At 54.9% G+C, this 10,651-nt stretch overlaps 1 protein-coding gene across 5 annotated transcripts in view; it reads left to right on the top strand.

Annotated features, from left to right (window-relative positions):
• LOC109297943 (phospholipid-transporting ATPase ID-like) overlaps positions 1 to 10,651 on the top strand; it is a 98,564-nt gene that overhangs the window by 60,244 nt on the left and 27,669 nt on the right. For all 5 annotated transcript variants that reach the window (XM_019518031.1, XM_019518034.1, XM_019518033.1 and 2 more), the window contains exons 12-16: positions 2,684 to 2,880; positions 3,037 to 3,245; positions 5,115 to 5,158; positions 7,692 to 7,857; positions 8,660 to 8,848. In XM_019518031.1, the coding sequence (XP_019373576.1) occupies positions 2,684 to 2,880; positions 3,037 to 3,245; positions 5,115 to 5,158; positions 7,692 to 7,857; positions 8,660 to 8,848 (805 nt within the window). The remainder of the gene's footprint in view (positions 1 to 2,683; positions 2,881 to 3,036; positions 3,246 to 5,114; positions 5,159 to 7,691; positions 7,858 to 8,659; positions 8,849 to 10,651) is intronic.

The raw sequence follows: 10,651 nt of genomic DNA, 5'->3' as shown, positions 1-10,651 counted from the left end.
GAATGGGTCAGACATATAGGGGGAAAGGAGGGGACTCTATCCAAAGTCCTTAAACACACAGCCTGTGTGACGAGCAAGAGGACAGATGTTTTATTCAAGCCAAGTGACCTGGTGTGGGGGCAGGCATGTGACCTGTTAGGTCCCTGCTTGCCTCATTTTTGGCACTGAGGCTGGAGGCGTGAGCTTCTAGGATGCATGCACAAGTGGATATCGGGGCTTTCCGAACACGCAGGATCCTTGCTAGCAAGAGCACAATGCGCACCCCAAAAGCCAGGGAGAGGCAGCAAAGGGGCAATCGGAGCAACAGGCCATGAGGTGGTGGCAGGCCAGAGGTGGGAGAGGCGTGAAGGGCCGGGCTAGATCCCTTGGGGGTGCTGGCAGTGGGAAGGAGGGGTGAGGGCAACAGTGGAGCTGCTGGTTGTGATGCTAATTGTGGAGCCCCAAAGTTTGCCTTTGCTCAGGGGTTAACCCCTCCTCTTCTACTTCCACATGGGCCTTTTCTTTCATGCAGCAAGCGGATGCTTACTGCATCGTTCTGGGTCCTTTGAGGCTGAGGGATCAAGTCTTGCCTTTCTCTCTCTGTCGGGCATTTTTAAGGCACCTGGTACTTCGCTATTTAAGTATAACTCAGTTTTTCAACCCCTCGCTGCTAAGCAGTTCTGCTCCCACGGCCAGCTCCTTCCTGCTGCATCCTCGGACAGGGGAGGTGGACCCAAAGCGTAGGTAGCAGGTTGCACTGCAAAGCCTGGATAATGCACAGTGCTGCCCTTTGCTGAATCCAGCTAGCAGCTAAAAATAATCTTATTGCAGGTGAAACCAGTCCGGCTCCGGCCAAATGCCAGGAGGGCTGCTCTGCGTGTAATGGTCTGTAATGCTTCTAGGTGCAAAGTAATTATTAAGCAGGCCCTGCTATCCCTGTCCCAGTTAAAGGCAGCCCCTTTTGTGCTGTGAATGGGATGGGGCAGAAGCACGCAGGCATTCCTCGTGTTTGGGAGAGGCTCGTCTGCGGCTCCGATTGCCGCGAGGGAAGCGCAGTCCTTCCTTGAGAGCTGAGCTGGACTTGTACTGTCCTTGCTTTGCTGCAATGCACGGTGCACAGAGACCCAGGCCACTGCCTTGTCCCCCTAGCAGACACGAGGCTTTGTAGCTGCCGGGCTAACAGCTCCCTCACCCCTTTGCATGATTGTTAAAGCCAGTGTAGCAGGCTGCTGACCTCTGCCCAAGCCCATGCGTCACACGCCCACTTGGCACACCGTGGGTGTGAGCGGGTGGACAAGGGGAGAGGCCGGGTAGCACTTGTGCTCCATCTCGTGAGTGCTTCAAGTGGCGCCTGGTGTTTTCCTTGTGCGTATGAACGCGCAACCCGCCGCTTTTAGCACCTGCGTGGGAGCGGAGCAGAAGGTGTTAGGGGAATTGAGGCTTCTTTTATGGCACCCGTCAGCACGATCAAACAACACCTCCCAATACATCTTGGAGGAGGAGAAATGCTGCCTGCCTTTCACAGGCATGGCAAGCTGTACCTGGAGACGGTGACTGTCCCATGGTGATGCAGGAAGGCTGTGGCTGAGCTGGCAAACAAATCCAGATCTCCAAGTCCAGTGTCCTGGGCAATAAGCCACCCTGACCCCCCATAAGCCTCTATTTAGATCCCCTAAATAGAGCCAACAACAGCCGATACCCTGCTGCTGCAAATGCACACCCGAGAGCTCCCTTTCTGCAATGCTGTGCGTGTAACTCGTGTTACCATTCACACTTAGCAATGGACCCGAGGTTTTTTTCCTCGTTCATGTGATGTTACAAGGGCCGGCCGCCCATGGACATTTCACTCATGCCTTCAGGCTTCCCTTTTCTGTCACCTTCCAACTGTCCTTCGTTGACATGAATGCTTCCAGCTTTATCCATCCTTCTTGATAAGGTTTTATTGGTCCTTTCACATTGCCTTTGCCCGGGATGGGTCCTCGACCATGAAAACTTTTGTGCAATAGTTTTTTGGGGCTGTGCTCAGGCATTCTTGGACAGCTCCCAGTTTCTATTTGCCCTTTGCACTCTGGAAATGATGCTTCCAGTCTGGTATGCCAACGATTGCTTTCAAATTTGGGAAGCGGACTTTTTCAGAGGTCTGAGTGTTTGCATTGCTGTAGGTGCTGTTTTCTGTTTGCACTAAGTAAATGTAATCAGATCGGGATCACTGGTATCTAAGCAACCACTGAGTTTTTTCTCCCCCTTAGTTTAGCAATTAACTCTGCTTGGTCCCTTGGAGCGAGGGGCTCCAATATCGAGTTGAGCACAGGACGTTGAGTTCAGAAATTCCCTTCTTTAGTCTCTAAGGAAGTTTCGCGTCAGGCCACGTAAGGTGTCCTGCAAATGGCTGGGGGGAAGTGGTCAGTGATTGCAGCTTTTCTGCCTGCCCGCTCCAGGCAGGGGTGCAAGGAGCAGCGTGCCCTGTCGTAGTGCTTTGCAACTGCTGCTTGCCGTGCTCTTTTAGCATCCCGAAGCGCCTGAGGTTGAACCGTCCGTCGTGCTTTGACCGAGGTGCAGGTAACAAGGTCTTTGGTGTGAAGTGCTGTCAGCCCCATCTTTGTTCTCATCCTCATAAAACAAGTTGCCCTGCTATCTCTGTGGCTTGCTGTGATGAACACCAGCCCTGTTTGCTTCGGCAATAAAATCTCTTTCTGTCATGCAGATCTTTGCCTTCTTGGCCCTGATGTGCTTCATCCTGGCGATTGGGAACGGTATCTGGGAGTACGACAAGGGCTACTACTTCCAGGTCTACCTGCCGTGGGCGGAGGGTGTGAACACGGCTGCCTACTCGGGGTTCCTCATGTTCTGGTCCTACGTGATCATCCTGAACACCGTGGTGCCCATTTCGCTCTACGTCAGGTAAGCGGCAGCTTCCCGGCTTCTGCTTTGCGTGGCGGAGAGCTCTCGCGCGCACGGAGCAGCGAGCGGTGTTGGCTCCATGCGATGCTTGTAGCCTGACCCCGGGGACATGCCGTCCCGCTCCGTCCTGACCCGTGTCCCCTTGTCTCCTGCCAGCGTGGAGATCATTCGCTTGGGCAACAGCTTCTATATCGACTGGGACCGGAAGATGTACTACCCGCCGAAGGACACGCCGGCGCAGGCCCGCACCACCACGCTCAACGAGGAGCTGGGGCAGATCAAGTACATCTTCTCGGACAAGACGGGGACGCTCACCCAAAACATCATGGCCTTCAACAAGTGCTCCATCAATGGGAAGTCCTATGGTACGAGCAGCCACTTCCCTCCCTCCCTCCCAGGGCGCTGGGCTTTCCCCTGTTCCTCTCTCCCTTGCGGTCCCCCCGCATTTAAAGCCCCTTCCAGCCCTAATGCCTATGAAGTCTATATATATGTATGTATGTATATATATATATGTATGTATGTATGTATATATATATGTATGTATGTATATGTGTGTATATATATGCACAGCCCGTGCCCCTTGCTCAATACCGACCGATGCCCCTTTCCTCCAAGGACGTGTCCTGTCCCTTGGTGAATCCAGCTAAGCAGTTAGCTCCCGACGCATTTAGTGGCCACGAGCGCTCCCCTTTAATGGCACGCTGGATGAAAAAAAGAGTGGCCTGTGGTTAATTTTAAATGGACTGCCCGCTGGTTTTGTTGCATTTCATTTCAGTCCCTAGAAATAGCATGTGGTCTGTGGAAGGAAGGGCTTACCTATTTATCAGACTGAAATGCCTGGCTCTTCCCAACATGGGTTCAGGGCGGCTTACAGAAGAGAATGAAGTAATGTATAAAACAAGCAAAGCAGGAGAAGCCAAATAACTTATAAAGCTAATTGGGCTGTGGCCGTGCTCCTGCTGGGACTTAAGTGGGCCTGGCTAGAGGGTCTCGCCCCTCTGCTCAGGGTCAGACTGATGTTGCATTGGTGTCAGGAAGGGATTTTTTCCCCTGGTCAGACTGGTCTGGACTGGGAGGAGGTGGGGGTTGCCTTTGTCTGTCTGGGATCTCGGGAGCATCTATTAACACCCTTTTATAGCAGCAGGTTGTTGGCCGCCACAGACCCCTGCTTTCCCTATGGCAGATTTGGGTGTGATGTCTTCTGTTGTGACAGGGTTGATGGCGGTTTTATGATGAGTTTAGCTGTCTGGGATGATTTGGACAGGGCTGATCCTGCCTCAGTCCCTTCCAGCCCCGCTTCTATGATTCTGTATAGAGCAAGCAGCCTTACAGAGCACAAATAAGCTATAGAGCAACCCCTGTCTAAGCAATACCCCTGCTTGGGGAATAACTTGTTATAGCAGGCTAGTTAACCAGCTGTAACACTGTTAATCAAAGCCCCCCAACAATTTCCATTGCCCTCCGCTGGTCTCTCCCCCATGTGTCCACATCCTTTCTGTCATGGGGGGCCCACAGCTGGACACAGGACTCCAGATGTGGCCTCCCCAGTGCTGAATAGAGGGGAAGGATCACTGCCCTGGATCTGCTGGCACTGCTCCTCCCAATGCACCCAGGATGCCGGTCGCCTCCTTGGCACCAAGGGCGCACGCTGGCTCCTGTCCATCTTCTTGTCCCCTGTCCCCCCAGGTCGTTTTCTGCAGAGCTGCTGCCCAGCCCGTCCCCCAGCCTGCACCAGCATAGGACTTTGGACTTGTCCTTGCTGAACCACATGAGATTTCTTTTGGTCCAATCCTCCAATGTGTCGAGGTCCTAGCCCTGCTCTCCGGAGTATCTGCTACTCCCCCCAGCTTGGTGTCATCGGCAAACTTGCCGAGGGTGCATCCATCCCATCTTCCAGGTCATTAAGGAAGATATCGGAAAAAAAACTGGCCTCAGGACTGACCCCTGGGGCACTGCACTGCACCACATTTTCTGCTGGTGGAAGTCACTTCGTGTCTCCTTGTTATCGGCCCCTGTTCATTCCCATGCAGGGACGGGGAGGTTACCCTGATGGTCTTTCCTATTCTGGACGGTGCCGCCCTTGCAGTCACCACTCCTTGCTACCTGATCATGTGCTCTTGTTATTACCTTTTCTCTTGGCCCCAACTTTAAAGCCACTTTAACCAGAGCTTCCCAGCACCGGAGGCTCAAAGCGTGTACGCAATGAGTGACCGCCGCCTGTTTCTAACCCGCAGGTGATGTGTACGACATGATGAAGAATAGTATTGAGATTACCGAGGTAAGCAATGAGCTGCCCACAGGCTCTGTGATCCCCTGGACATGCCTGCCTAGAGGCTGATGGGCACATGCCATGTCCAGCCCAGATACAACCCCAGGTTCTGGCATCTGGGGCCAAGGAGCCCTCCCCTGACAGGTGTAATAAGACCATCAGAGCCTGCTTTTGAGAAGCTGACTGCCCATGGCTCCCCTGCCTTTCTGGGCATTTTGCTGCATGCTCAGGGTATATTACGAGCAGGACATCTAGCATCCCTGAGTGCAGGCAGCAGACCAGCATGGGTGAACATCTGCCTGGACCCCTGAGCACTGCACCTTTCAGAAAAACCACGAGCATTAGCAAACCAGGCAGTGAGCAGGGATGAGGCACAGCCCTACCTCTGCTGTACAACCCTCCCTCCCCTGTCCTTCCAGGCCTGCCTTCCTCCCCTTGAACGGTGCCTCTGCCCCTCGCACGCTAGATAAGTCTGTGTGGCAAGTAAATTAACGAATGATAAGTGTGTGTGTCTGTGTGTGTGTATGCTCTGATCCCACATTCTGCTCCATGCACCCATTTCCAGTCATCCTTTATTTTGCTCTTGGCACAGGAGGTGCATAAATAACTTTTGGCACAACTGGCGGCGTGCCCTCCCTGCTCTGCCTCTAGACCTGCCTCTCTCTCAGGCAGCAGCATGTGAAGGGTTGGCTGCTTTAAGGGGAAAATGCCTCTCTCTGGCCAAGCTGCTACCCCAAGTGGGGTCTGCTAGGTCCCTGCCCCCAGGCTAACCCTGGCAGGTCAGAGGCCGGGCTCTCTCCTGCATGTCCGAGCTCTGCCCTGCATCCTGGCAGGGGATGTTGCTCGTCTGGTCAGCTCCAAATGCTAACGTGGGCTGCTGGAGCCATGAGTCATTCCCTGGAAAGTCTGATCTCAGCAGAGACGGGGCTGAATTGGGGTCGGGGCCTGGGCAGGCTCCGGCGGTGCATTCCCCTAGTAGGATGTCACATTTGGGACACACGTGCTGGCTGTTGCTCTGCTGGGCCCTGCTCTGGGCTGGGCGCCTTTTATGGAGAAACGGAGATGGGGTAGGGGCTTGGTGCTGCAGTTTCACCTCTTGCAATCAGCCTTTTCTCCAGGCTGGTTTGGGCCCTGCTCCGGGAAGGCAGCACAGCATTTCCCTGCCCAGTGAGGCCTCTACCTTCTGCTCCGGGCTGCAGCTACTGGGATCAATAGCATGCTGCCTGGAAGCAAGAACACACCCCACAGTAGTTCTTTATGCACCGTTTAGCTCCTATAGCCAGTGTCCTATAAGAGCAACTCCCAGGAGCATGGTAGGGTGGGGAGAAGCACCTTAGGCCTCTGCTACATGTGACATATATTACACAATTAAGTGCTGAATTACAGAATAAATTTAGATCGGCCACAGGTGTAAAATAAAGATTGCACAATTAACTGGCAATTTAAGTGGCACTGGCACGTGCAAAGGAAGACCAGCCACATGTGCAAAGTAATGATCATGCCATAGTTTCGTAGTAGCTAGGGTTAGGAGGGACGTGAACAGATCATCTTGCCTGACCCCCGGACACAGGCAGGAATGAATGCTGGGTTCACAAGACCCCAGACAGGTGACCATCCAACCTCCTCTTGAATTTGCCCAAGGCAGGGGTGAGGACCACTTCCCTGGGAAGTTGGTTCCAGATTCTGGCCACCCTAACTGTAAAAGATTGCCTTCTGATCTCTAACCTAAACCTATTCTCCATCCGCTTATTACCACTGCTCCTTGTCACCCCAGGTGGTGCTGGGGAGAACGGGGCTCTACCTATTTGCTGTTGATCTCCCCTGATGAGTTTGTAGGCAGCCACCAGGTTCCCCCTCAGCCTCCTCCTGCCGAGGCTGAGCAGGTTCAGGTCCCTCAGTCTCTCCTCGTAGGGCCTGTCCTGCTGCCCTCTCACCAAGCGGGTGGCCCTCCTCTGAACCCTCTCCGTGTTGTCCACATCCCTCCTGAAGTGGGGCGCACAGAACTGGATGCAGTACTCCAGCTGCGGTCTGACCAGTGCTGCATAGAGGGGGAGGATCACCTCTCTGGACCGGCTTGAGATGCATCTTTGGATGCATGACAAGGTATAGCTGGCTTTGCTGGCTGCAGTCTAGCATTGGTGGCTCATGTTCATCTTGGAGTCAATAATGACTCCAAGATCCCTTTCTGCCTCTATGCTCACAAGAGGGGGAGCTCCCCAGCCTGTCTGTGTGCTGTGGATTCCTTCTCCCAGGTGCAGCACCCTGCATTTGTCTATGTTGAACCCCATCCTATCCTCATCTGCCCATTTTTGTAGTCATGAAAATGGCTGTCCAGCTACAAAAAGAGACAACCAGCTATAAAGCAAGTACCTGAAAATGTGTAATACCTCTAGAGCTGGTGCCCATCCAGCTTTCATTTGACTGTCTAGCAGGGCCCCAGGGTGAGTGTTTGACACGAATGCATGGGAGGAGAGGAGTTACTGGGAGTGAAAGGGGTACGGGTGACATGTTGCAGTGGTGACGGGGATCCTTCCTTCTACAGAAGACGGAGAAGGTGGATTTCTCCTACAACCCGCTGGCCGACCCCAAGTTTGTGTTCTACGACCACAGCCTGGTGGAAGCCGTGAAGCTAAATGATGCCCCGACACACAGCTTTTTCCGCTTGCTCTCGCTGTGCCACACGGTGATGCCGGAGGAGAAGGTGGAAGGTGAGGCTCCCGGAAAGCACCGAGCTAAGCAGCCATGGTCCTTGTAGCTTGAAGACTGCAGTGGGCCCTTATAATGTGCAAAGGACTTGCATGCTGTTGCATGCTGGTAAAGGGTAGAGCACAAGAGACTTGCACTCCCTGCGGCTCCTTGTGCAGAAGATGGACACTGCTGCAGTTGCATCTACAGGGCGCTTGTACACGTGACACAGAGACCACATGAGCAGTGAGCTAGTAGCAGTGCTGGGAATGAAGTTCTGCCGCACTTCCCTCCTTCACACAGGAGCAATGCAGGCTGCAGCTCGTTAGACAGTGGCTTGTTAATCATGCTGAGCCAGTGCTCCAGGTGGGGGCTGTGCCCATCTTCCTCAGCTTCCAGTGAAGGGGCTCGCCCACCCCTTCTTCCTCAGCGAAGGCTGGCGGTCCAGGCACACGGTAGCTGGATTGGTGCAGTGCAGGAGATAAATGAAAGGAGAGTGGCTGGCAGCAGGCAGCTAAAACTCCTGGCGGGGAGCACCATTGGGTTGGGGAACAGTCCTTCAAGAAAGGAGATAAAACCCTGGAGCAGAGGCTAGGAAACAACCTCGAAGAAGGGCCTCTATGGGGTTAAACAGAGCTTCCCCATCCTAGCATGCCTGGGTGAGTGGGGGGCACAGAGAGGTGGAGGAAAATGCTCATTAGTGCTACCCTAGCAATAGGGCATGGCACAGGGATGGATGAGCAGGAGCCTGAGAGCTTGAACTCCCTTGGTGTCAGGAGCAAGTCAGCGCCCTCCTAACGGTGCTGTTTCCCCTCGGCTCGGCAGGTCAGTTGGTGTACCAGGCCCAGTCCCCCGACGAGGGAGCCCTTGTCACCGCCGCCAGGAACTTTGGCTTTGTTTTCCGCGCCCGCACGCCGGAGACCATTACGGTGGTGGAGATGGGGGAGACCAAGACCTACCAGCTCCTGGCGATTCTGGACTTCAACAACGTGCGCAAACGGATGTCGGTCATCGGTGCGTGCCCCTGGTCACGTCTGCCTTTGCTTTCTGGGTGGCGAGTCCTTGCCCTCGTGGTTTTTCTAGGAAGGGGCACTCGGGAGAGCAGGGCAGGTAGAGGCCACAGGGCAGGCACTACACAAACTCTGATGTGGGCAAGTAAAGGGGTGTCTCCGGGGCTGGCTCTCTGTGATGCAGGTCTTCATTGCAGAGGGGTGGAGGCAATGCATCTCACCTCCCTCGCAGCAAAGCAGCCCTTATGCTCAGAGTTACAGCGGTCCTTTCATTTATTTTGTCTGAAGAGGCCTTGCACCCTGGTTATTGGGACCTGAGCAACCAGGAAAATGACCACTAGCAGCTACACAGTGGAGAAGACGTAGGTACACGTGCTAATGGGTGGGGTGGATGCAGATACCCAGCGTCCGTCCTGCAGTCAAGGCAGGTTCCTGACTCTGCCCACAGACTTCTGCATCTTGGGGCTTTATACATTTCAGATTTCAAACTGTTTTGTATTTCCCCCCACCATTACTTTGAGGTCATAGCAAAGCAGGGCTGGAAGGGACCTGTGGGGTCACAACTCTTCCAAGCCCTGCATGAGGCAGGATCAACTTTGTCCAAACCAGCCCGGACAAACCCATCATCCAACCTCTGGGCAAATCTACAGAGTCAGTCCTGAGACAGCCCCAGGCATCACACCTGCCCCTGCCCCGGGAAAGCAGGGGGGCCACAGCTACCAACATCCTGCTTCTGTAAAAAGTTAATAGATGTCCAGTTGATCCCAGGCGGAGGCCCTGCACCCACTACAGAGGAAGGCAACCCCCCCAGTACGTAGCAATGTGACCAGGGGGAAAATCCCTTCCTGCCCCAATGCAGCATCGGTCTGACCCTGAGCGCAGGGGTGAGACCCTCCAGCCAGGACCCTGCTGGGCTGGTCCCAGCAGGAGCATTGGCACAACCCAGTCCCATCCCCAGCCTGGGCTGCAGCCAGCGCCTCTGGGGGAGGCTTCAAACCCCCGTGACACAGAGCAGAAAGGGAAGCAAATGACCGCTTGGCCAGTCCATCCGGGAATAGGTGAACTCTGGGACTGTGACCTGTCCCTGGGGGCATTGCACCAGCGGGGGGGGGGGTAACGGACCTGTGTCTCTGCTCTTGCGGATCTGCCCACTCTCGTGTGCTAGTCACCGGCATTTGGACTGAACCCGTCCCTGGGATCAGCTTAGCAGAGAGGAGGGAAGTGGGGACCCCCAGCCCTGAGGGGGAGGGTGCAAGGACTCCCCAACATGGGGAGCTTGTTCTTTGCATTCAGCTGCAAAAAACCTGAGCAACGAATTTGGGAGCAGGAGGAGAAGAGACTCAAGTGGCGTCAGGGAGGGAGCAGTCCCGGGGCAGAGGGGTGCGGATGCACCAGGGCTTACTGTGGGGCACAGGCTTTGGTGGCATGGTGAACTCGCTGCCTGCGCAGCCAGGGCCTGGAGGATGGGCTGGCCTGCGCCTGGCTGTAGACGTCCTTTCCTCTGTATGTTGCCTGCAGGGTCTGACAGGGCATCGGCTCCGGTCAAGAGGAGCCGGGGCGGGCTGGGGCCTGCGGTCTGCCGGACGCATCTAGAGAGGAGAGCAGCTGCCCTGTCCTCCATCCTGTGCAAACTAGATGTGTCCCTTGGCCCCTGACAGGCTGACTGCCCATGCTGAGGCGCAATGCCCCTGGGCTATAAGGCGAGTACCGCAGGTCCCGCGTGCCAGGGTCTGGGGTTTCTCAACACCTTTCTCCCCATTGCTTTCAGTGCGGAGCCCAGAAGGCAACTTGACTTTGTACTGCAAAG

The sequence above is a fragment of the Gavialis gangeticus genome, unplaced genomic scaffold, assembly GCF_001723915.1.
Source record: "Gavialis gangeticus isolate Ggan-Ray unplaced genomic scaffold, GavGan_comp1, whole genome shotgun sequence".
Classification (NCBI taxonomy): Eukaryota; Metazoa; Chordata; order Crocodylia; family Gavialidae; genus Gavialis; species Gavialis gangeticus.
The sequence above is the reverse complement of the archived record's forward strand: the minus strand, read 5'-3'. Positions and strand labels throughout refer to the sequence as shown.